Raw genomic sequence first — 25,828 nt, 5'->3', positions numbered from 1 at the left:
AGACCATTTAAAAGTTAAGAGAGGAAGGCCACTGTTTGGGTCACAGAAAACTAAGGCCTTACACCTGTCATGAAGCCCATTTTCCCATTTGGTCACTATGATAGAGATTTGTCATTGTAAGGGCTTCTCAGCACCTGTAAACACCTGTAGTGAACTGATCCAAGCCAGTAGGGGTCAAATATGAGGTGGGTGAAATTTAAGTACCTTGCCATAATTTCACTATCAGGTAATGAAACCAAGTCTTAAACCAAATTAAGTTCCACATACAGACATTTACTTAACAATTACTTATTAACAGTTCATACAGCATGTTTGGCAAGCTCAAAGTCTCAGTTTTCTGTCCTTTTAGGTGCTCTCAGCCCCCAGCTTGACTGAAACATTTCCTCAAGGGAGACATGACAACATACCAGAGGCAGAACTCTCAAGCCTCATAGTCCACATCAGATAACCACAAATCCTCCAAGTGGCTGAACACAGGACCATTTAGGGATCAAGTCTCTGGCATTATCCATAAGGGAAAGGCTGCAGTCTTTGCTGGAGTCTATACCCTCTTCATTAAAGACAGGGAATGGCTCTAATATTTTAGACAATTTAGACATCTGTATTAGTTTGTTAGGGGTGCCATAACAAAATAGCACAGACTTGGTAACTTAAACACCAGAAATTTGTTTTCTCACAGTTCTGGAGGCCAGAAGTCCAAGATCAAGGTGCTGTCAGATTTGGTTTCTTCTGGGATCTCTCTCCTTGTTTTGCAGATGGTCACCTTGCTGTGTCCTCTCACAGTCTTTCCTCTGCACACACATTCCTGACATTTCTCTGTGTGTCCAGATTTCCTGTTCTTATAAGGACTCCAGTCAGAGTGGATTAAGGCCCACCCTAATGGCCTTATTTTAACTTAATCACCTCTTCAAAGGTCCTCTCTCTAAATACAGTCACATTCTGAGGTACTGGGGAATGGGGCTTCAACTTATGAATTTGGGGATGGACACAATTCACGCATAACAACATCCTAAATATTGATTTCATCAAAATGGTATCCCAAATCTAATGTTTATCTTGCTGATTAATATGTCACTAATTTTCACAAGGAAAACTCTTTTCTGATATTTGCTGTGCTGATTAACAAATTCTTATCCACTCCTTTTATATCACTAGCTTCACAATCAGTTAGGACAAGGGCATCTAATTGACAGCCTAGGAGCAAGGAAGGCTGCTGAAGTAAGCTTTTGGCTTTTACAGTGGGAGGTGGGACTCGTATAACCAGGCCCTTCTTTTGCAGGATCTGTATTCCTTTACATATTTCAGCATACCCAGTGTGATATTATGCATACTCCAGCATCGACTCTAGGGACAGCCAATTACCTTAATAGAGAATGTACACTTGAGGGTTGCTCAGGTAGCGACACTCAGAAGCCTACAACAAATGCTCCAGTTATCCGCAAACTGAGTAGTGTCCTTACTGGAGCAGTGTTGGGTGGGTTTTGGCCATGTTTCATTATTTCAAATGGTTCTCTGTCTCCCAGAGATTCTGTGAATTACCTCACAGATAATTCTTGTAATAAATTCTTTTTATGCTTAAACTAGCCAGAATTAGTTCTTCTGCAGCCGAGCTATCTGATGCAGTTACGAATCTTTGGATTTTTCAGAAAGCACATAAGATATAGTATAGTGGTCTCCTCTCTCATACAACCAATGAATCACCAGTTGATCAGCTGATCTGCCTACATTTAGACATATTTATACCTAAAGCAAGGAGAACTAGAGAATTACATCAGAACTAGAAGAAACTGTAGCAATCATCTGACGCAGATGAAGAAACAGAGTCCTAGAGAAAAAAGATTGCTCAAAGTCACACCCATTTTCATCCCTACCCCCAAAAGGATGTTTTAAATAACCATTGCAATTCATTATATAGAATAACAATTCTCAGCCTAAAGATGATTTTTATTTTGATTTAATTGCTAAACCTATCTATGTCAACCCAGAAGGTAAATACAATAGATGCTCCTAGTTGCTGGGGCTGTAATTTAGGAAAGAGTCTAGGTTATGTGTCTGTTTCTGTTTAGACACATACCCAAGGTGGTGGAGGGATGTATCAGAAAAAAGAAGCATAGCTGGGTCTTTATTACAGGCAGGCTAGGGCCAAGGTGTGCTACCTGAGCGATCTTTCACACTGGCAGGGATCCCCCAGCCTAAGCATTGAGTCACTACAGAGTTATTTTGGCATGTCATTCTCTGTTCCATCGTTGTTTCAGACAACAGCTCAGCAACGCTTTGGGTCAGCATCCTTTGAGGTGGCCAAGGGAGCCTCCCTAGTTGGGGTACAGAGAGGGAACAAGAACCCCTGCCCAACCCTGGCCCACGCATCTTCCCTAACCAGGCCAGACTAGCCAGGGGAGCTCTGCTGTATTTGCACGGATGTCATCCAGGGCAATTCACTTCTCTGTGTTTGTCATTCAGCCGTATCTGTGATTGGAGTTTTGTTGGTTTTTTTCCTTTTCCTTTGAATTTTGTGTGTGGTTTAAAATCTAAACTGTTCAAAGAAGATGCACGTTGTTCTTGGACCTTAGCATAGCATGTTTTCTGAATTAAATGCATTTTCACAGAGAATTAGTTTTAAAACTCTTATAATCTTAAAAATAGACTAAGAGCTATTTCCTAAGCCCCTTCTCTTTGGAATTTATAGTGCTTATGTGAGTGGTTTGGGATTTTTGCAGGGGAGGAGAGTTTAGCATAATTGAGTAGATCAAGAAAAAAAAAAAAGAAAATCATATTATCCCATGGTTTGAGTCTTACACATGTTGATGATAAAGCTCATCCTGGAAATTTATTCATTCATTCATCTACTCCTTTGTTCACAAAAGTTGACTGTGCACCTATCAGGTTCAAGGCACTGTGCTAATAGAAATATACAGGAAGGCGTCTGGAGCATTGAAGAGCAGGACATTGACACACATAGACATTGAAGGTAGCATGATTTGAGTTTCTGAAATCTTGGACTAAATAAAGCTCAGAAAAAGTGGCATCTATGTGGCTGGAAAACTGCCAACAAAGGAAATATCAAGCAGAACAATCCACAGTAAATATCATCAGCCAGGAAACCTCAATTCATTATGCCCATCCAAAGAGAAAGTTAATTAGTGGCTTTGGTTAATTGCCTTCCTGGCTCCACAGTACTATCTTAACACAGAAGGCAAGAGGAGGTAAGAAGGGGCTGAAAGAACAATCTTCCTAAAACACACTTGAGAGAATCAAAAGCACAGATGTTCCTCTCTGGGGCCCTTGTGACTGGCCAGACCCTCCTGCCCAGATCCCGAGAGGGCTTAGTGGGAGGAATGGTGGTTGTGAATGTGGACACATTCATCTTTCTTCTGTATCCAAAGGTCCAAGCCTTTCTGAATGGAGTCTTTGAAGACTCAGCTCAGACACCACCTTTTCAAGAATGCCTTTTGTAACCTCTTTGTCCCCAACCCTGCACCCACAGCCAAGCCAGCGAGGCCCCTTCTGCACGTTCCCAGACATCCGAGCTCATGCTCCACAGCCCATCCCTCAGCATCAGCATCCCGCACGGGCCTGGAGGACACTTGGCATGTTTTGGGCACACAGTAGGCACTTAATAAGTGATTTCTGAATGACCATAATACATATGATATGAAATTTTCAACATATAAATTTAAGGGAAAACATAAAAACTCATCATGTGCATGTAAATAATAAGAATACACAAAAGAAAGCTTATATATATATATAAACAGAAAGAAACCTGGCATATAGTAGAGAAACAATGACTATCCCACAGGGTATATGTAACCCATCACATCTTCCAAATTGCTAAAAGAGAGGTAGTTAGCCTAAAGGTAACTGTCAGCTCTAATCACTGAAGGTGTGAGGTCTATTTAGTTTTAATAGTGGGAAGCATTTCAGAACAGGATGTTGACACACATACACACTGAATGTGCCATAATTTGAGCTACTGAAATCTTGGACTAATTAATGTTTTAACTGTTGGAGCTCATCCTTCACACTTTGCGAGATTATCACACTTAGAGAATGTGTAAAGTTACAATCAAATAAAACTTAGGCAAGTTAATCTGAAACATTAATTGGCGTATGTAATTATTATTCTGCAACATAGTAATTAGGAATTGGGGGTAAGCAATTCATGAAGATTATTATAATTAGCACAGCTAAATTACACTTTCCTCTTTCACCCTCTGGCTTAATTTATTCTCCAATGTCGGTAGAAGTGTCCATGTCTACAGTGTTCCCAGTACCGTGTACTTATTAATGTCTAGCTCACATGCACATGAGCACAGGCAGCAAAAGATGGAACTCCTGGGCCCCCTGGCCCAGATCACCTCTTACACCCCTGCCTCTGCTGTGGTCCCGGGACATGCTCCGCGTGCTTTCTCCCTCTTCAATCTCCCTCCTTTCCCCCTCCTCCAGGGGAGGATGCAAGTTGTTTGGGCCTGAAATGTATACAATTTAAGGGGCCTTTGTCTTAGAAAAATAACATAAAATTACAAATTCAAAATTAGGTTAAAAATGAATATTTATTTAGAATGAGAAAATTGTCAACAAAGTAAAAAATTAATACCACGAAATACAGTAAAAAATAAATAAATAACAAAATATTTGTATTTTCCACCTCTTTAACACTTTTCCACAGACTATCCTCCAGCTCCAGACATTTCAGATTTTGTTCCTTTTCTATTACCCACGTGTATCCAGTGTCAGCCACACTGGGCTGATACGTCCTATCATGATATGACCTCTAAGCCTACACTTCAGGTTAGGACACCAGGTGGGCAACAGGATGACTCACGGAAGCCATTCCAGCCCCAGGATGGCTAGCAATTATGCCACTGCCCATAGACGTGACTGCGAGCCACACAGATATATCTTTCTACTATGTCTTCTTAGTCACATCCAAAAAGATGCCTAGAGTCACTCTAACCCTCCACCAGGAGAAGAAGTGTGACAAACGCAAGTTAAAATGGAAGAGTCAGTGGACTTAGCCAGTTGTGATAAACATTTTACCTTTGCAAATGTCATTAATCCTATGACCACATGAACACTTCACTAGGGCCCCTCTAGGACCTTGGAAGGAGCTCGGGCACATGAGGGGCCCTGAAGCTCATCAGCTTCTTGGTAAATCCACCTCGGCCCTCCTCCCACACAACCTCCCAAGGACTGCGACCCCCAAGCTACTGGGTTCAACAAGGTCATGAGGCTCAAAGCACAGAACAGCACACCCTAGGGAAAGATGGACCTAGTGACGAGGGAAACAGGAAGAGAGAAGTCACAGCCACCCTCTGCCTTCAAGTCTTGGGACAAGGGGGTGATGGAGGGAGTTCAGAGTTCTGAGGAAAGTCAGGACTTTACACTCCAGCAGGTAAACGCCAGGTCACTGAAAACAACAAGCTAAGTGCTTTAGCTGCGTCCCTGAGTGTCGTCCTCAGAACCGCCCTCAGAGAGGGAGAAGAGAAAGAAGGAGGAAGGAATCAAATGAAAGAGGAAAAGGGAAGGGAAGAAAAAGAGTAGAGAAGACAAGGCAAGGGGGAAGGGGGGGAAAGATAAAAGGGAAAAAGTTTCCTCTGTGTACTACTCTTCCCTGGGAAGCAGCACTGTTTATCCTCGGTGTCATAATAAAATTAAAAGCTTTTGTTCAGGCTGTACACTCATTCCCTTAAATTAGAAAGAGTGACAATTCTTCTGGCTCATTTCTACAAAATGCAAGTTGTCATGATCTCACTGTTTAAAAAGGAAAAAGGGAAAAACAACCTCCCAAGAGATTGATATCACTTTAAACAAAGGCCCAGTGACCCAGCCATTTGGTTTCTGTTCACATTTTCCAGTGGCACGTGAGTCTTTCATCCAGACTTAAATTGGATGCCAATCTCCATGTCATATTCAATCTTCAAAATTTTTCACACAATCCCAACACTTCTCAGCAATAGTTGATTTTTTTTTATGTTTGCTTGTCTTACTTTTAACTGACACTCATAATTTTCTTCCAAGGAAAAAAACAATAACAGAAAGCTTGGAAAAATCACTTAATCTGGACTGCACATGTGAAGACTGTCCAGAAAATTTGAAAAATTATAATTCATAAGCGGGTGGTTTGAAATAGCACGTCGAACTTCAGAAAAGTTAAATTGCTTAGGAGGAATGTGTTTCATCAGCCTCAGAAACAAACTCTGTCACGAAAGTCCTGGGAACTCCATTGTTTCACGCATTTGCAGACTCATAGACTTCTTTTATCGTCAGAGACCTCTGCAGCTCCCTCAATGAATCTCCAGGTCAGTGGGTGAGAACACACGTAGCCCGGGATTCCAGATTAACCACCTAATCCATACTATTGGTGAAGACATTCAGAAAACATTTCACAATCTATCTCAGTAACATTCCAGTGTGTTATAATCCTCACTTTTAGGAAATCCTTCATTATTTCCAAAAATGATGCTATTGCTACATACATACTGAATGCTATGTGTGGTGTATGGTTATATGTCAGAAATAATGCATGCTTCAAAATGTCACAGAAAGAAGAAACAATACGGCATAGAGCCTCTGGAGAATACCTCATGGAAGAGGGAGAGCTTGAATTAGTGTTTGAAGGATAAGAAAATTCTGTTGGTAACTTCCCTTTGGCTCTGACAGCTGAAATAAAACAACTATAAACTGTGATCTAGGGAAAATATTCGGAAGGAATGAATTTACGATGTCTTCATTTTGAAGATCCTATGATTTTGGAGATACTGTTCTAGACTACAATGATTTGGGGTTGCGGCACACTTCTAAACAATTTTACACTGCTGAACATTTCCAATACTTTTAAAAATCCCTACACAAAACCACAGCCCACCTTGCTCTTCTTTGCTAGATAAACAAAATATTTTTTCTCAATTATCTTGCTCTCCTTAATTACATGGAATTTTTAAATTAGCTATTACTGACAGTCCTTTCCTATTTACTGACAATGTATTTAGGTTAATCCCACCTCCAATTAGGAGAACTTGGAAAAAGGAAATCCTACAGTGAAATGCCGTGTGCCTTATGATTTTAGTTTAAGTAAGTAATCCTCAAGGATGACAACTTGGCAAAAAGAGAACGGGACCCTCTCACTTGGGCACATGTCAGTTAATTGGCCTGAAATCTCAGTGTTTCTAGGCTGACAAAAGGGACAATATCCCTCCCACTGAAGGTGGAAGGTTTTCTTTTCCCTTTGCCCATTCCTGCTTCTCTCGAAACTTCCCAGAGTATGTGAGGTTTCTGGGGAATATTTGCAGAAATATTTGAAGCAGGAATGCAGGTCAGTTCCTAACAGGTGCCGGACACCCCCTCCTCTGTGACCCATCCTTTCCACCCAGAACAACTGGAGAACCGTGATTTAGGGAAGAGCTTTGTGTTTCAGATAAATAGCTCCTATACCCAAGCTCTTCCCTGCCACCATACAGGTCACTCTCCTGTTTTTAGGAAAAATAGAGAGGATAAAAACGAGAAGGTTAAAATTCTTCTCCTTGCTTTGTTGAAAGAAGACAAGGTCCAAGAAAACTCCAGAGGCATTCCTGCAGTCCCTGTCACGGCAGCGTGTAGTCTGAAGGGGCAGTGAGTGCAGCTAAGCCTAGGGGAGATGATCTTTTCATAAAAGATGTAGCCTGCTTTTGTGGGCCTCTGGTGGACCTCAAGCCGTCATCTCATCTGTATAAACTTATCAAGTTAGCCAGAGGAGCCTGGGACCATCAGCTGCCCATACCTCTGAGAACTGTTTCTAAGTACCCAGCATCAAGAAGAATTAGTAGCAAGTGGGGGAAAAAAAATCAGATTTCAAAGAGCAAACCAGACGCTGGGGAAGGAGGAGGAGGAAGGACACGTATGGCTGCTAACCCTGGAATCTTCAAATCTGTTCGAATGAATCACTACCTATGATTTCCAGGACAGGAATCTGATTTGACTAACCATCCCATAGAAACTTTTGTTCCTGCCTCTCAACATCTGAAATCCAGCAAATGAACATGTGCCTTAGAAATATATTGTCATCTTCTGGAGGCACTTGATTTAAATATTGAGTTAACGAGAAAACACTCCATAACACACACACACACACACACACACACACACGCACGCACACACACATCACTTACCACACAACACTCCTACACAAGAAAAGTGAAATTGCTGTTTGATGAGTGTAAGCTCGTGGGTGTTTCCAGTACTTAGGAATCCTGCCAGGTTCAAGTGCTAAGAAGGGAGGTGAACCCTAGGGGTTCCCCCCCACGCCCCCACTCTGTGCTGACATCCTTATTTGGTGAAGCTCTACCTGTGCCCTAGGCTCAGGGCCAGCCTGATAGTGCAGGACCGCAGCACGGGAAGCAGCGACTGCTGACGTCCCATCCCAAAGAGATGAATGGAATTCCAGGAAGCTGGAGTCATGCTGGCTTGGGACAGCTTCTTGGAGACCAGACTTCCAATGACAGAAGCACTAGGCAGCAGCTCTCATGGCAATGTGTGCACCCACAGAAATGTAACCCACACCTCGGTTTCAGTAGCCGAAGAATGAAAAGAACGTTTAGGGAGGAAAAAGAAATAAAATAATAGGCAGAGGGTAATTTATTACTCTATTGGTCTGTTCTGTAAATAGTTTTAAGACCCTGGAGACAGATAGTTCTGCAAATTCTCCAACCAGGAGTCACGTTAAGAAGCACGAGTGGGCACAAAAACTGTTTTTCAAGACACAATTTCAATTTTGGCTTGAGGGAACTGGATACAAGTTTCCTTAAAATTCCCGACGAGAAATAAGTAGCCGTCTCGGGTGTCCTTAATCAGAGTGCGCATACCGCCCCCAAGCGGCAAGCCGTGGAAGCGCCGTAACACTGGGAGAAGCGACTTTGGCGGGGACTTGGGCGGCTGCTGCGGGAACGCGTGCCCCGACGGGCAGCAGGAAAGCGAGCTGTGTACACCGCCCCGCCGGCCCGGCGCGACACGCTCTCTCCTCCCGCAGGGGGTCAGGCGGAGGGCAGGGGTACGGGCGAGGCGGGAGCGCGGTGTGCAGAGGACGCGTGGTCCCCCATCCCACCGGGACGGATGGGCGACAGGGTCCACAAGTACCCAAGAGGCGGCTTTTTTAACGACTGTTCTCTCGTGGTCCCATTTACTCCGTCGAGCCCCCTTTTTTTTTTTTTTTTTTTTTTTTTTTTACAAAACAGGCTCTGTCTCAAGTGTCCACCCCTCGGCCATCGCCAGGCATTCAAGGAGACTGGCTTGCCCCAGAGCCGCCCCGAGGGCCTTGGGTGGTCGCCAAAGCCCGGCCACTGCTCGGGATGCTCACGCCGATCCCTCGGGCCCGCGTGGCGCAGGAGCCGGCGTGCTGAGCCCTGGGCGCCAACGCTGCGTGGGCGGGCACCTATTTTCCTGAGACGTCGCAGTGCTCCTGTGCCCGACCCCCGCCTCCCCCTCCACTTCTAGCTGGAAAGCCGCGCGCCAGGCAGCGGGGGGCGGAGAGAGGAACCCAGACGGGCCCCCCCGCCGCTTCCTGCCCGGCCGCAGCCCATTGGCCGGAGGAATCCCCAGGAATGTGCGCGCCCCTTTAAAAGCGCGCGGCTCCTCCGCCTCGCCAGCCACTGCCCCCGAGCCGGCCTGCGCGCTCCGGCTCCGGAGAGCTCTCCCGGCGCAGCCTCCGACTCCAACCGCCGATTCCCCCGGCGCCTCTCCAGGACTCGGCGCCCGTCGCTCGCCCTCGCCGCCCTCCCGACCGCTGCGCCGCGTCCACGCAGGTAAGAGGTCCCAGGCGGCCACCGAGGACCAGCGCTGCCCTGGCCCGCTTCGGCCGGTCAGGGGTCCCCAGATCTCTTACTCTCCCCCTCCGCCTGCTCCATCCTGTCCCTCCCCGCCGCTGGGAGACTCTTCATGGGAAGACTCCAGACCCATCCTCTCCAGCATTGGGGTTCACAAACCAGCTTATCAGGACAACCCATGATTTCCTTATTCTCCAAGTCCTCCCTAAACCTTTATATTAATCCTCCCGGGAAGAATCTCTATTTCCCCCTACCCCCTCCCCAGCTACATCTCCTGACCGAATCCACCCTTGACCACCCAAGGAAAAGGCCCCAGATTGTTGGTCTTGTCCCCCCCATACTTTAAAACCACAATCTCCTTCCTCCACCTCTCTCATGCTGTGTTTGTGTGTCTGTGTGTGTGTGATGCCTTTGGAAAGTAAATCCTGTTGTTCCTCGTTCCAGCAAATGTGGGGTCAAAGAGGGATCACCAGGGCCCAGCCCCCAGTTTTTGCCCACCCTCCCTGCTTAGGTGGTCTCTGACCCTGGGCTCTTATACTTCCTGCTACAGGCTCCCTGCTGGGCACAAACAGCTCCACCATGGGGCTGGCCTGGGGACTCAGTCTCCTGCTTCTGCTGCATGTGTGTGGCACCAACCGCATTCCAGGTGAGTCTGTGTGATACCTTTAGTGGGAGGAGGTCAGAGGACGGGGGTCCTGGCTCCACCGTGTGTGCCCCCTCCCATGCTGTCCCCTCCCAACTGTTTCTCCCTAAGCCCTGATTCAGTTCTAATCATGGTGTTTTTTCCGCTCTTTGAGTAGTTGCTGGGTGTTTTCACCCTGTCCCTCTGGTCCCACCGGTCCCACCCTTCAGAGCTAAACCACTCACCTCTGGCCCCAGCCTACAAAGCTCACTGTGTGTCCTCTTCTGTCTTAACAGAGTCTGGGGGAGACAACAGTGTGTTTGACATCTTTGAACTCACCGGGGCTGCCCGCAAGGGCTCTGGGCGCCGACTGGTTAAAGGCCCTGACCCTTCTAGCCCAGCTTTCCGCATCGAGGATGCCAACCTGATCCCTCCTGTGCCTGATGACAAGTTCCAAGACCTAGTGGATGCTGTGCGGGCAGAGAAAGGTTTCCTCCTCCTGGCCTCCCTGAGGCAGATGAAGAAGACCCGGGGCACACTGCTGGCCCTGGAGCGGAAAGACCACTCTGGCCAGGTCTTCAGCGTGGTCTCCAATGGCAAGGCGGGCACCCTGGACCTGAGCCTGACCGTGCAAGGGAAGCAGCATGTGGTGTCAGTGGAAGAAGCTCTCCTGGCGACCGGCCAGTGGAAGAGCATCACCCTGTTTGTGCAGGAAGACAGAGCCCAGCTGTACATAGACTGCGAGAAGATGGAGAACGCGGAGCTGGATGTCCCCATCCAAAGCATCTTCACCAGGGACCTGGCCAATATCGCCAGACTCCGCATCGCAAAGGGAGGCGTCAATGACAATTTCCAGGTGAGGCTTCTTCCCCCTGATCCATGGGATCATCTGTGAGCCAGCTGACTTGTCAGGAGCGCTACAGGAAATACTGTCCAGACACTAAAGTAGCAGTTCTCAGACTTTAGGGAGTGTCAGAATCACCTGGAGGGCTTGTTAAAGCTCATACTGCTGCACCCAATCCCCAGATTCTGGATTCAGTAGATCAGGAGTGGGGCCTGAGAATTTGCATTTCTAACAAGTACCAGGCAATAATGGTGCTGATGCTGGTGGTCTGGGAACCACACTTTGAAAACTCAAGGAAAGAAGAAATGGTTTTCCTATAGCAGTCAGCCTGTTCAAGCCTTAGATACTCCTCAGGCTCATAAGAAAATAACTTACTTCAAGTGCATTCCATCGATTTTAGTATTGCTTGAAACAGATACTTACGGGCAGAATCACAACCATTTTGCCATTTGATTCCTCATCGGGTGCAGCTGGTTTCAAATAAAGGTTAAAATAGTGGCTATTTGCTATTCCAAGTTCTTCCCTGCCTTAACTTCTAGATCATTGCAACTATGGCTTTGAACTGCCACATTTAACTCTTTGACACTGCAAAGTGTCATTATATCCTTTAGTATCAGATTCCATTTCCTGTGTACCCAAGTAGGCTGATAACTGAATTCTTTGTAAAATACTGAAGACTTGGCAGAAAACACAATTAAGATTTTGAAGTTGTTTGGCAATTTATGTTGGTGTTATTTTGACAAAGTGATCTTAAAATAGAACTCTTTTAAGCTTTTAGAATATCTATTGTGTGCATTTCCTAGCATAAAGAGACAGTCTCCCCCACACATACACCCTCACCCCACCCCAAACATTCTACAAGTAATGTGCGTCCTCTGCCCACAGGGGGTGCTGCAGAATGTAAGGTTTGTCTTTGGGACCACACCAGAAGACATCCTCAGGAACAAAGGCTGCTCCAGCTGTGAGTACCCCTCTATTTTTAGGAAATATGGGAAAATTAGGGGGGAATTCCACCAAAAACAAGCTGAGAAATTTAAGCAATAGTGTTTGTGCATAAATTACCCCAAGTCACATAGTAAAGAGGTGTACAAAAGTGACCTCAGAGGGTATTCCACACAAAGGCATCCCCTCCCCCTGCATCCCTCACCCCAATGCAATGGCTAAAAACTCAAGAGGCTGGCTGGTGGGAGCATCTGTTTGAAGTTCTTCTACTACCTTCATTTTGTTTGTTTCTTGGCAGCTACCAATGTCCTCCTCACCCTTGACAATGTGGTGAATGGTTCCAGCCCTGCCATTCGCACTAACTATATTGGCCACAAGACAAAGGACCTGCAAGCCATCTGTGGCATCTCCTGTGACGAGCTGTCCAACATGGTCCTAGAACTCAGGGGCCTGCGCACCATCGTGACTACGCTGCAGGACAGCATCCGCAAAGTGGTCAGTGGCCTTCACTCCCAGCCCGTTAGCATGAGCCCTGAAGGTTTATCACAGATGGTCTCAAATGACTGAAAATGAGGTTGGACACTAACAATCATTCTCCCCCTTTTAGACTGAAGAGAACAAAGAGTTGGCCAATGAGCTGAGGAGGCCTCCCCTCTGCTATCACAATGGAGTTCAGTACAGGAATAATGAGGAATGGACTGTTGATAGCTGCACCGAGTGTCGCTGTCAGGTAAGGGATCTTCACAAACTAAAATAAGCATCGATGGCATGTGTTTGAAGCCACATCTCTGTGGAAATACCCAAATGGCCACACAAGTTCTTTCTGTGTTCCATGGCCTGACTCCAAAGTGGTTTTTCTTTAAGATGCAGTCATGGCATCTATAAATTTTTCTTTAAACTCTCAGAAGGTTTATCAAAGTATTAATTATACTCCAGGCTAAGTATATATGAGAACAAATCTACTAAGACATCTGAATAATTTACCTGCTTAGGTTCAAAGGTTAAGTGTTGAATGTCAGGTAAATAAAACTGGTTTGAACATTCCTTTTTTTTTTTTTTTCCCAACCCTGATTTGTATTCAGCTATGGCCCAGAGGTTCTTTTCATACAGTGTTGATTGTTCAGATCACTTAGCCGGCCATTGTTAGGACGTCACCATCTGCTCGGCTCAGATGGCACTGCCTGCTGTGTGGATTTCACTCTAGTTTTCCTCCACGCAGGGGCAAGTGAGTTGGGAGTTTATTTGGCTCATTGAGCAAAGTCAAGCTTAAATACAAATCATGGATTACTGGATTTGGAAACCAACTTTATTTTTATTAAATTCCCATTCTTCTCTAGTATCACATAAAGCCAGATCTATAGATGAGGGGAAAATCCTTATAGATCTTCTTTCCCCCCTAAAGATAAAATATAAAAATTTAGAAGTCCCGGCTGAATTTTATAAGTTCAACTTCAGATGTAAATTTGACCCACATTGTTTGTTGGTTCCTCATATAAATTCTTTGTGCTATAACTCCCACCCTTGACTGAGTAGTGATTAAAAAGAACTCTCCAAGAAATGGAGTGACAAGTAACTAGTACTAGAACCATCTACGTGGTGGCTGCAAATACAACAGGGACAGATCTTCTATTAAAATTATTCCACTAAAGCATTTACAGCCCTGACCATGCTTTGGCTTGTAATGGAAATGTTACAGTACATAAACTTCTGTTTACAGTATGCTCAGTAACCCATTTCCCCCTCACTCTCTCACCCTGCAGAACTCAGTTACCATCTGCAAAAAGGTGTCCTGCCCCATTATGCCCTGTTCCAATGCCACAGTTCCTGATGGAGAATGCTGCCCACGGTGTTGGCGTAAGTTCCTAAAATGTCATAACCATTTTTCATGGACTAGGTCAGTTGTGCATACATCCTGGACAACTGAGCACAACACTGGATCCCCACCCTCATCTCCATCATATGTTTTCATTCAGTTTCTTGCTGCAGCAGCTGATGGCCTGTCTGCTGTATAGAGCCGAAAAACTCCCTTATGACTAACTCTTAATTACCCATCTGGATTATGGTATAGGCAATAATGATCTTAGTGTTGCTTATTGATTCTGATTTTACATTTTGAGTAAAGGAGATGAGTATGTAGCAGCAATAGTTCTAAGATGACTACTTTTAGAATTTGATTTTAGTGGCAGAGTTAAGAACAATCTGCTAACTAGAGAAACTGTTAGCCTTATGTTGTGAGCATCGGACTGAATTGGGCCTGAAAGTTTTGCTCATTTTATGTGCAGGGATGGGAGAACTAAGAGAATAACAGCAATTTGAGTTCCAGAGCACTGAAAGATATAAGGAACTATATTGTTCCGTGGCACCCTATCCCTGGTTTTTGTTGCCAGTATAAGTTAATCTCTTCACTGAGACAATATTTAACGTAGAAGGTACAAGTCATAAAAGTGATTCATCACAACTAAGATAAGGAAGAAAACAGGGAAGTAACACTTGCCCTACCCCCCACCCTACACACAGGGCCACAGCTCAGAATAACCAATTCCACCCAGGGATCATGTTAGAGATATTGACACTCCAAGGATCATTTGTGTACCTATTTCTGTTCGGCATGTACCTGAGGTGTGGGTTAAAGGGACGAAGCTGGCTGGGGGCTAGTGGACTTCTGAACTTGAATCAGGGATTGCTAAGAAAACTTCTAACTAATAACAAAAGAAAACAAGTTCTCCATCTTTTTTCTGATACAGCTAGATGTGATTGTAGTCATGGTGCCTGGGCAGATGGTAAACAAACACATTCTCCTCTTGTGAAAATATGTGCAGAGAAGGCCCCAGATGCTGGGGGAACAACAAACCGACCAACCTCGTGGCCGAGTTGGAGCCACAGCCAACAGCAGCTAGGCTGCCTTCGAGCTCATCTGTCAAACACATGGTCTCTGGCTTCCCTAGCAGTCAGAAATGACCCCTGTAAGCTGCCGAAAACTCTAACATTCTTGGAAGCCTGAAACTGGAAATGCCTACCCAGAAATCTTAAGTCGGTAAAGGGAAAGTCATTTGAAATGCTAAGAAGGGAGAAAGGAGGAAACAAGGACTAGGAGAGCACTCACTGTGAGAAGACGCAGCTGTACTGACCCAGGCAAAGCATCCAATGACCCCACTGCTGTGCACACAGTGACCTGACATCAACCCCCTAGCTGTCAGCCTATGGAATATACTGTTTTTCATCCTGCACCCCCACAGCTCTGTAGCCTTTCGATGTGATGTTCTGGGAGCTCGTGTACAGCATGATGACTATAGTTAAAAATAATGTATTGCACATTTGAAATTTGCTAAGAGAATAGATCTTAAATGATTTCACCACACACAAAAAAAAATGGTAACTGTATGAGGTGACAGATATGAGAGCTTGATAGTGGTAATCATTTCACAATGTACACGTATAGCAAAATATCACGTTGTACACCTTAAATATATACAAGTTTTATTTGCCAGTTATCCATCAATAAAGTGGAGAGAAAAAAGAAATGCTTTGTTTCTTTACACTCTGGCAAGTGAAGTTCTAAACAGAGCTGTCTAAAGAATATCTTGTCTTAATCATCATGTACTAAAGGAGCCTCTGTTTCCCTTGCAGCCAGTGACTCTGCAGATGATGGCTGGTCTCCATGGTCTGAGTGGACCTCCTGCTCTGTGACATGCGGAAACGGGATCCAGCAGCGTGGCCGCTCCTGCGACAGCCTCAACAACCGCTGTGAGGGCTCCTCAGTCCAGACACGGACCTGCCACATTCAGGAGTGTGACAAGAGATGTAAGCATCTTGGCCACTTAGGGATGTGGGCAACTGGCCTGTCCTATTGTCATCCCAAGAGCAGCTCCACAGCCTGGAGATTAACAGCAGAGATTCCAGAATCTTTAGATGTGAATCCCAATTCTACCACTCATCTGTGCACAACCTACCCTCTCTGAGGCTCTTGCCTCCTCTGCAACTTGGGGATAATATTTCTTGATAAGGTTATTTGGAGCATTTTATTTAGATAATGCACGTAAAGCAGTGACCACAGAGCTTGGCTCATAGTAAGCACACTATAAACATTAGGTTATTAACAGCACCCCACTGAGATAGTTAAAATATTACCTGTACTATGGTAGAAAATGTTCCATGTTGATATTTGAACATGTGGCCAACAGCTGATTTCTACTACACATTGGGATTAGTTGCCATTGACCATGTCCTGGAAATATTTCTGTATGCTCCTGAGTAGGGCTTCTATTTAGCTAGCTGCACGCCCACACCATTTGTGACCATCAGCTTTGCACTTCAGTTAAACAGGATGGTGGCTGGAGCCACTGGTCCCCGTGGTCATCTTGTTCTGTGACATGCGGTGACGGTGTGATCACAAGGATCCGGCTGTGCAACTCTCCCAGCCCCCAGATGAACGGGAAACCATGTGAAGGCGAAGCTCGGGAGACCAAAGCCTGCAAAAAAGACGCCTGCCCCAGTAAGTGTGAGCTCGGTTACAGGGCTGAGCGTAGGTGGCAGCTCTGCCCAGTTGGTTGCCTGGCATCTGCATCCTCCAGTTCAGTGGATCATGGAAGGGGAAAGGTTACTTACTAGAGAAACAAACAGAAGCAAAGTCCTGCATGCTCAGCAGCTTCTTTTAATGAAAAACAGAGAGAAAACCATTTCAAACTCACTCTCTTTCCAAACATTCTTTCCATGTGTCAGGGTCATAGAAGTTTCTTAAACAGGCTTAGGAGAGTCTTCTATGCAAGGTAAGGCATTTGAAAATTGACTGTGATTTTTGCATGTGCTTCATTATCTTATAGTCAATGGAGGCTGGGGTCCTTGGTCGCCGTGGGACATCTGTACCGTCACCTGTGGAGGAGGGGTGCAGAAACGTAGCCGGCTCTGCAACAACCCCACACCCCAGTTTGGAGGCAAGGACTGCGTTGGTGATGTGACAGAAAATCAGCTCTGCAACAAGCAAGACTGTCCAATTGGTGAGCCATGTACCTAGGACACCACCACCCTAGGAGCTTTCTATTTTACTGAATGCCACAGTCAGCATTCAAGGGGGTTCTAGTTTTTGGTCCTGAGTGGTTTAATTACTCTAAAATGCAGAGGACAACATAATCTCAGTGAGATATCAGTTACACAGACCCCACAATAGCTTACACTATATTGTTTTCTAAGTGCCCAGCACAGCAGTAACGGCAGCTTAGACCAGCCATTTACCTGTCTCTCTCTCTCACTTTGTCTCAGATGGATGCCTGTCCAATCCCTGCTTTGCCGGTGCCAAGTGTACTAGCTACCCTGATGGCAGCTGGAAGTGTGGCGCTTGTCCCCCTGGTTACAGTGGAAATGGCATCCAGTGCAAAGATGTTGATGAGGTGAGGCACTGATGGCTCGAGTTATTACTACATTTAGGAAAGCAGCTAACCTGTCCTAGTCATTTCCTTATGGCAGTGTTTTCTAAACATCAAGCAAACTCTTAACTTCCTCCATAGTGCAAATTAGTGCCTGATGCCTGCTTCAACCACAATGGAGAGCACAGGTGTGAGAACACGGACCCCGGCTACAACTGCCTGCCCTGCCCACCACGCTTCACCGGCTCACAGCCCTTTGGCCAGGGCGTTGAACATGCCACAGCCAACAAACAGGTACAGCATACTAAACGGGTAGACCAGGGGAGAAGAGAGCTGACCTTGACCGAAACAATTAAAAAAGAGAGGAATATCACTTTGTATCCTTCAAAAAAACAGAGTGAGGGGATGAATGTATATTCTAGTTTCAGAAACATGACTAGAAAATTCATTGGTAAGTCCTGAAGGGGAAAAATATTCCACCATATTTGAAAACGCTACTCTGGAATACATCATGAGCAGGTGGACTTGTAAATGCCTAGGTGCTGAGCAATTCCAAGAAAAACAAGCATAAGGCAGAGTCCACCTGTAGCCTGGACATTCTCAGGGGGAGAATGGGGAAGGATGGAGGTAACTCACTCTCTTCCAAATGGAGCCTCTGTCTAGTTGGAGATGATAGGAATCTGGGCTCTTGTTTCTGCAGTAGCTGGGGACTCTGGAATGCTCTGCCTAACATCAAGATGTTGTACCCTCAGGTGTGCAAGCCCCGCAACCCCTGCACAGAGGGGACACATGACTGCAACAAGAACGCCAAGTGCAACTATCTGGGCCACTACAGTGACCCCATGTACCGCTGCGAGTGCAAGCCCGGCTACGCTGGCAATGGCATCATCTGCGGGGAGGACACAGACCTCGATGGCTGGCCCAATGAGGACCTGGTGTGCGTGGCCAATGCAACTTACCACTGCAAAAAGGTACAGCCACCTTCCCTCATGTGCTTCCAAAAAGAAGGCACATTACCCTTATGAAAAGAACATGTGAAGGAATTTTAAATGCTTAAAGTTTGAAAATGAAATTGAAAGACTGAATCTCCCAAAGGCAGAGAGGCGTTAATTCTCATTAATATTAAATCATTTGATGCCAAGAATATGAACGGGGCAGGTGCTTTTGGCAATTTTTTCCCATGGTCAGTCGATTCTTCTGTCCAAAAAAGTGTTCTCTAATGTACCAAATACCAGCAGAGTATGACTTGTGTTCACGGCATCTACACAGCCTGGAGCATTTATACACACTCTACATGTATATCCCCCAAGAAAACATTTCATTTTTTGTCTTCCCATAAAAAATATATACTGTTACAGTGCAGTTCTGCATTCTCCTTCTGTTTAGAATATCCCAGTGTGCTCCTTCATGCATGAGCTAAGCAAAGGAAACACAAACTGGAGCTCTAACAGGTGTCTTCTCTTTCCTAGGATAACTGCCCCAACCTTCCCAACTCAGGGCAGGAGGACTATGACAAGGATGGAATCGGCGATGCCTGTGACGATGACGATGACAATGATAAAATTCCAGATGATAGGGTAAAATATTTTCCATTCCTCTTTTATCTTTTCAGTTCAGCAACAGCCTGAAACACTTTAGGATTCAAGGAAATTACAGAGTTATAGCCAAAAACATAAAAATGGTTACATAGGATAATTAGAAATTACTTATTGTGTTTCAGTCATTTGAAGACATTGACATTGCCAAGAGAATTTTTAAATGAAGGTTTTGTTTTTTACCACACCTTCCCACCCCCACAGTTGAGAGAGAAAGTACAATGTATAAAAAAATGACACTTTGTTCCCCAGATTCATTTCAAATGTCATGTCTCAATCACAGTAAAACTTACTTTGGGCATACTGAGACTGAGATGATGGGATTATATTTTACATCTCACTGACTTGTAACCAAAAGGAATCCACTTTTCATTCAATATGTCCGGGCTTTTAACTTTTATAGTGATCATTTTACACTGAGTACTCAATTAGTCTATCTACTAAGTAGGAAATAATTATTACAGATATTTGCAATTGTATACCTAGTATGCACATGGCTTGAGACTTGAGCTGGTTTCACAGGCACTGTTGTAGAATGCTCCATTTTTTCTCCTTGCAGGACAACTGTCCATTCCATTACAACCCAGCCCAGTATGACTACGACAGAGATGACGTGGGAGACCGCTGTGACAACTGCCCCTACAACCACAACCCAGATCAGGCAGACACAGACAACAACGGGGAAGGGGACGCCTGTGCTGCAGATATTGATGGAGATGGTAAGGCGCTCCCTGGCTCAGCAGGCCCATAGGAGATGGGGAACATGCACAGCTTTCAATTTATTTCTCTCCGGTCCTGGCCATTAGTATGCATTTGGTCAAAACATCCAAGGCTGGAGATCCCAGCTCTTATTTGTCCCCTGTTCTCTGTAGGTATCTTCAATGAACGAGACAACTGCCAGTATGTCTACAATGTGGACCAGAGGGACACTGATATGGATGGGGTTGGAGATCAATGTGACAACTGCCCCCTGGAACACAATCCAGATCAGGTAGGTGGATTCCTTTTAGAGTCTCTCAGTAAAGTGTTGGGATATTCCTTTCTAGGCCTTTAAAAACTGAGTTTAATAGAGTTCAAACATTTTCATTACCATGGCTGTCAGTGTTCTCATAGCCAATTGCAACGTGTTCATGTAAACAGTTTGCCTAATATGAGCTCCCTTTAAAGAGTCCCATAGATCTGTAGCATAAACATCTTGTACCTTCAATCTTGTCATCTGTAAGGTCTATTTGACTTGCTCAGCGTGATCTACTGTTGTTAAAATAAATTGTACAAAGCAGGGATCTGTGACTGATAATTCTATAATAGTAATTATACATAAAACTAAGAGATGGCCATGTTTCCATGATTTCACCACCTAGAGTAGAAGTTGACATGTCAACAGTTTTACAATTGAAAACTTCAATGAAAATTACAAAATGTACCCAGAGAATTTCATTTAACATTAAGATATAAGCAGTTAGCACTGCATTCCATCCTTAGTGATTAAATAGCTCTATTTAATTTTATTTAGGAAGTTTTATATTAAAAAAACCTTCAAATATCTCTCCTCAGATTTTCATATGAAAACAAGGATCACGGGACAAAAACTTTTAAAATTTAATTGCTAATTAAATTAACTATCTTTCTGCAGTAGTATATAAATAGACATGAAACCTCACTGGACATATCAAACATTGGAGAATTTTTTCTGTTGGGGGAATATTAGTGTTCTCTTTAACATTAATGATTTATAGTTTGCTTTACCCTCCATTTATGTCTCTCTTTCAGCTGGACTCTGACTCAGACCGCATTGGAGATACTTGTGACAATAATCAAGATATTGATGAAGATGGCCACCAGAACAATCTGGACAACTGTCCATACGTGCCCAATGCCAACCAGGCTGACCATGATAAAGATGGCAAGGGAGATGCCTGTGACCATGATGATGACAATGATGGCATTCCTGATGACAGAGACAACTGCAGACTTGTGCCCAATCCCGACCAGAAGGACTCTGATGGTGAGTCAGCACAGTTACTTTTTAAGAGAGTATCTCACACTATGGCTGTCCAGATTGAGAAAATAAAAACAAAGCTGAAGGCAATTGAGAGGACAAAGTGACTAAATGCCAACTTTGGCAAGATAGTGAATTTCTGACACTAGTAATATAGCATTTCACAATTTCACTGAGGTCTTGCCTTTTTGACCTTAGGTGATGGCCGAGGTGATGCTTGCAAAGATGATTTTGACCATGACAATGTGCCAGACATCGATGACATCTGTCCTGAGAATGTTGATATCAGTGAGACTGATTTCCGCCGATTCCAGATGATTCCTCTGGATCCTAAAGGGACATCTCAAAATGACCCTAACTGGGTTGTACGCCATCAGGGTAAAGAACTTGTCCAGACTGTCAACTGTGATCCTGGACTTGCTGTAGGTGAGTAGTGAGCTCTGAGATCAAGAAGCTAATGCATGCATGGGAAGGAAGCAAATATAAAATCTGGCAGCTGCAACTGTCCCTGTGGGTACTAAGAATGTCTGGGAATGTAACCGAGAACCTTCTAAAGGCTGCAGGTTTTAACCTGGCTCTGCCTCATCTTCCAGGTTATGACGAGTTTAATGCTGTGGACTTCAGTGGCACTTTCTTCATCAACACTGAAAGAGATGATGACTATGCTGGATTTGTGTTTGGCTACCAGTCCAGTAGCCGCTTCTACGTTGTGATGTGGAAGCAAGTCACCCAGTCCTACTGGGACACCAACCCTACGAGGGCTCAGGGATACTCCGGCCTTTCTGTGAAAGTTGTGAATTCCACCACAGGACCTGGCGAGCACCTGCGGAATGCCCTGTGGCACACAGGAAACACCCCTGGCCAGGTGAGGAGCAATTCCCTACAGAAGGGAGCGAGATGACAGGTGCTTGACTAGCACTGGGGACACTGCTCTGGCCCACATTCCCAACAGGGAGTATTAGATATAAAGTTCCCAGCATCACCAACTGGAGCATTAATCTCTGCTCCCCGTGACCGAGAGTGACCCTTCAAATCCAGTGGCAGTTTCAGCCTTTTCAAAGAAGTTCCTTTCCCTTCTCTCTCTGCTTTATATGCACACAACAAATGAGAAAGGCCTTGGAAGAAAGCCTACATCGCAGCCTTCTAATTTAGGTCAACACAGTACCTTTCACCCACTGTTTCTTACGGAATGAAATGTAAGTCTTCTGATGGAGCTATGTTTCAACCTTTTCTTTTGCTTTTCCATCAGGTGCGCACCCTGTGGCATGACCCTCGTCACATAGGCTGGAAAGACTTCACTGCCTACAGATGGCGTCTCAGCCATAGGCCAAAGACGGGTTTCATCAGGTAAAATTGCACTGGTTAAATTTCAGTTACAGTCACACTGATGGACAAAAAAAAAAACCAAAAAGTAGCAGTGTCACTAATGAGATTTTTTTTTTTCCCTGCAGAGTGGTGATGTATGAAGGGAAGAAAATCATGGCTGACTCAGGTCCCATCTACGACAAAACCTATGCTGGTGGCAGGCTAGGGTTGTTTGTCTTCTCTCAAGAAATGGTGTTCTTCTCCGACATGAAATATGAATGTAGAGGTAGGAGCAAAATTACAGTGAATGTACGATTGACATCTCTAATTCAGACTAATAATTTGAGGATGACAATTATGGCAGAGTCTGATTTAAAGACTATTTTAGAGAAGGGTTATTCATATTTGGCTTTTGAGGACATAGTGATAAAAAATGAAATAATGTCTACAAACTGTGGCTTATAAAATATTAACAATTAATTTGCTTAGCAATCTCTGTTCTTCATGCACAGTACAAAGGTAAACTGCAGACAAGCTCCTGTATAGTTTAGACCTCATTAATAATACTTTTCTTAAATTATTATTATATATATCTTACATACTGCTTTTACTTTTCTTCATGCCATCACAGCACAAAGTTGTCTTTCACAACCTTTCTCTATATACAAAAAGGGGAAAGGAGTGTTGCCTTCATATTGGCATGTTAAATTAATTTTCACTATTAACCTAAGCTTTTTGTTTTATTTTGTTTTTTTCAATTCTTTTTCACTCAGTAATTACTTAAGCTTTGTCTGAGTCCAGCATTGGACCTAACACAAAATAAATGCTTAATAAGTATTTAATGGGCCAAGGCCTGATGCCAATAAGATCAAAGAAAAATGGTTAATTTTAATCAAAAAATATTTAAATTATGATATAACTTGACTGCCTTTTTAAAATAAAACTCCCTAAACTTTTAACATTTACAGCCTTAGAAAGCGTAACGTAAGTTCTGGAAGGTCATGTTGTGTCAATCTCCTAGCATCAACGTCAGCTAATAAAATTAAATGTTAATATATTTGAAAAATCTTCAATTATGTTTTTGTCATTACAAAAGCAGAGCTATCCCTCCCTAAGTTATTAATTTACTAACTCATGTTAAGATGACTGTGCCTTTATGAATTAAAGTTTTCATTTATGTATTTATGTTTATTTGTTTATACATTAACAGATTCCTAATCATCAAATTTTTGATCAAAAGACTGATCATAACCAATGCTGATGTTGCACCTTCTGGAACCATGGACTTGAGAAAACCCCCAGGATCTCTTCTCTTTGCCTTCCTTTTTTCTCTGCTTGCATCGGTGTGGACTCCTAGAATATGTGACCTGCCTCGAGAAAATGCAGTTTTCAAAAACAGGCTCAGCATTCAGCTTCCAACGAACGAGAAGACATCTTCCAAGAATAGAAACAATTACTTTGGCTTGCTTTTGAAAAGGCAAAAGCATTTTCTTGATTCAGTTGGAAAGATGCCTGCCTTACTTTGCTTTTGTCACAGAGCAGGGTGCTATTGTGAGGCCATCTCTGAGCAGGGGACTCAAAAGCATTTTCAGGCATGTCAGAGAAGGGAGGACTCACTAGAATTAGGAAACAAAACCACCTCTGACATACTCCCTTAGGAATAGGGGGATCAGGGGTCAAAGCACCAGGAGGAGGGTGCATTCCCAAAAGACGACTGTATGAAGAAAATGTGGAGGAACTGTTACATGTTTGGTACTAAATCATTACCAGGGGATTTTGTGAAATCCCCTGAAAGACTATTGCTGGATTTCATGATGCTGACTCGTGTTAGCTGATTAACCCACATAAATAGGCACTTAAAGAGAAGCAGGGACGGGAGGAAAAGACTGGCTTCTGGACTTTCTCCCTGATCCCTACCCTTTTCATATCACCTGTAGTGGCCAGAATAGGGAGCCAGAATTGAACCAGTGTAATGCAGGGCTGGCTGCCATTGTCTGGTCACACTGAAAGTGTTGGTTTTATTCCAAATGTAGCTTGTGCAGATGTAGCAGCAAAATAGGAAAACTTACCATCTCAGTGAGCACCAGCTGCCTCCCAGAGGGAAGGGCAGATGTGCTTAAATTTTTATGGTTAGAAAGGCACAAAGTTATTACCAACCTAACTAAAACATTCCTTTTCTCTCCTTTCTTCTGAATTATGGAGTTTTTCAATTCTCTCTTTTAGAATAGGTTCTTGAGCATTCTTTTTTTTTTTTTTTTTTACAAATGCTTTACAATGTAAAATATTTATTTTTTACCTATTCTGGAGGATCTGTCTGAAGGATTATTCATGGAACAGGAAGAGGCGGAAGGACTATCCATATCATCTTTGTTATGAGTCTTCATGACTGTAAGATTGTAAATACAGATTATTTATTAACTCTGTTCTACCTGGAATTTAGGTTTCGTATGGAAAGTGATTGAGAGCAGGTAGTTGAGATGTATCAGCAAATCTCTTGCAAAAATGGCACAAGGAAAATCAGCATAACTTTGTGCTTCATTTTGTGCTCAGAGTGAATGATTTGGAATTCTTTTTTTTTTTTTCTTTGTTTCGTCTTTTCAAGTGGAATCCGTTGGTTGTCCATTAGCAAGTTTTTTAGATTGCAAAAAAAGCCATGAGCTCTTTAATCTGTTTTACACCATCCCTTGTGCCTATTTCCAGGGAGAAGAAAAGCATATACACTTATCTTTTTTTTCATTTTTCCAAAAGAGAAAAAAAATGACAAAGGTGAAACTTATATACAAATATTACCTCATTTGTTGTGTGACTGAGTAAAGAATTTTTGGATTAAGCAGAAAGAGTTTAAGTGTCTAACAAACTTAAAGCTACTGTAGTACCTAAAAAAGTCAATGTTGTACATAGTATGAAAGTTCTTTGCAGAAAAGTATTCCCAATAAAGAAAGAGCATTGAAATGTTAAATACAATTTCTGAAAGTTATGTTTTTTCTATCATCTTGTATACCATTGCTTTATTTTTATAAATTATTTTCTCATTGCCATTGGAATAGATATCTCAGATTGTGTAGATATGCTATTTAAATAATTTATCAAGAAATACTGCCTGTAGAGTTAGTATTTCTATTTTTATATAATGTTTGCACACTGAATTGAAGAATTGTTGGTTTTTCTCTTTTTTTGTTTTGTTTTGATTTGTTTTTTGCTTTTTATCCCCAAGTTTTTACTATTTGCCAATACCTTTTTCTAGGAATGTGCTTTTTTTGTACACATTTTTATCCATTTTACATTCTAAAGCAGTGTAAGTTGTATATTACTGTTTCTTATGTACAAGAAACAACAATAAATCATATGGAAATTTATATTTATA

General features: G+C 43.5%; 1 protein-coding gene across 1 annotated transcript; it reads left to right on the top strand.

Annotated features, from left to right (window-relative positions):
• Positions 1-9,704: 9,704 nt before the first annotated feature.
• On the top strand, positions 9,705-25,828 carry THBS1 (thrombospondin 1). The gene is made up of 22 exons (XM_008566110.1): positions 9,705-9,776; positions 10,348-10,443; positions 10,716-11,275; positions 12,149-12,224; positions 12,504-12,700; positions 12,813-12,935; positions 13,966-14,059; positions 15,833-16,006; positions 16,521-16,697; positions 17,026-17,199; positions 17,462-17,589; positions 17,707-17,859; positions 18,318-18,536; positions 19,035-19,142; positions 19,720-19,879; positions 20,033-20,151; positions 20,931-21,165; positions 21,358-21,585; positions 21,753-22,024; positions 22,409-22,506; positions 22,611-22,750; positions 23,675-25,828. The coding sequence occupies exons 2-22, from the start codon at positions 10,377-10,379 to the stop codon at positions 23,680-23,682; spliced, it is 3,510 nt and encodes a 1,169-aa protein (XP_008564332.1). The 5' UTR covers positions 9,705-9,776; positions 10,348-10,376; the 3' UTR covers positions 23,683-25,828.

Source organism: Galeopterus variegatus, unplaced genomic scaffold (assembly GCF_000696425.1).
Source record: "Galeopterus variegatus unplaced genomic scaffold, G_variegatus-3.0.2 Scaffold220, whole genome shotgun sequence".
In the NCBI taxonomy this organism is placed as follows: Eukaryota; Metazoa; Chordata; class Mammalia; order Dermoptera; family Cynocephalidae; genus Galeopterus; species Galeopterus variegatus.
The sequence above is the reverse complement of the archived record's forward strand: the minus strand, read 5'-3'. Positions and strand labels throughout refer to the sequence as shown.

Bases quoted from the DNA above. Each gene is read 5' to 3' on its own strand.
- THBS1 (XM_008566110.1), top strand. From the start codon at position 10,377: ATGGGGCTGGCCTGGGGACTCAGTCTCCTGCTTCTGCTGCATGTGTGT. The intron at 10,444-10,715 runs GTGAGTCTGTGT...CTGTCTTAACAG, and splicing joins TGGCACCAACCGCATTCCAG to AGTCTGGGGGAGACAACAGT. The intron at 16,698-17,025 runs GTAAGTGTGAGC...ATTATCTTATAG, and splicing joins CAAAAAAGACGCCTGCCCCA to TCAATGGAGGCTGGGGTCCT.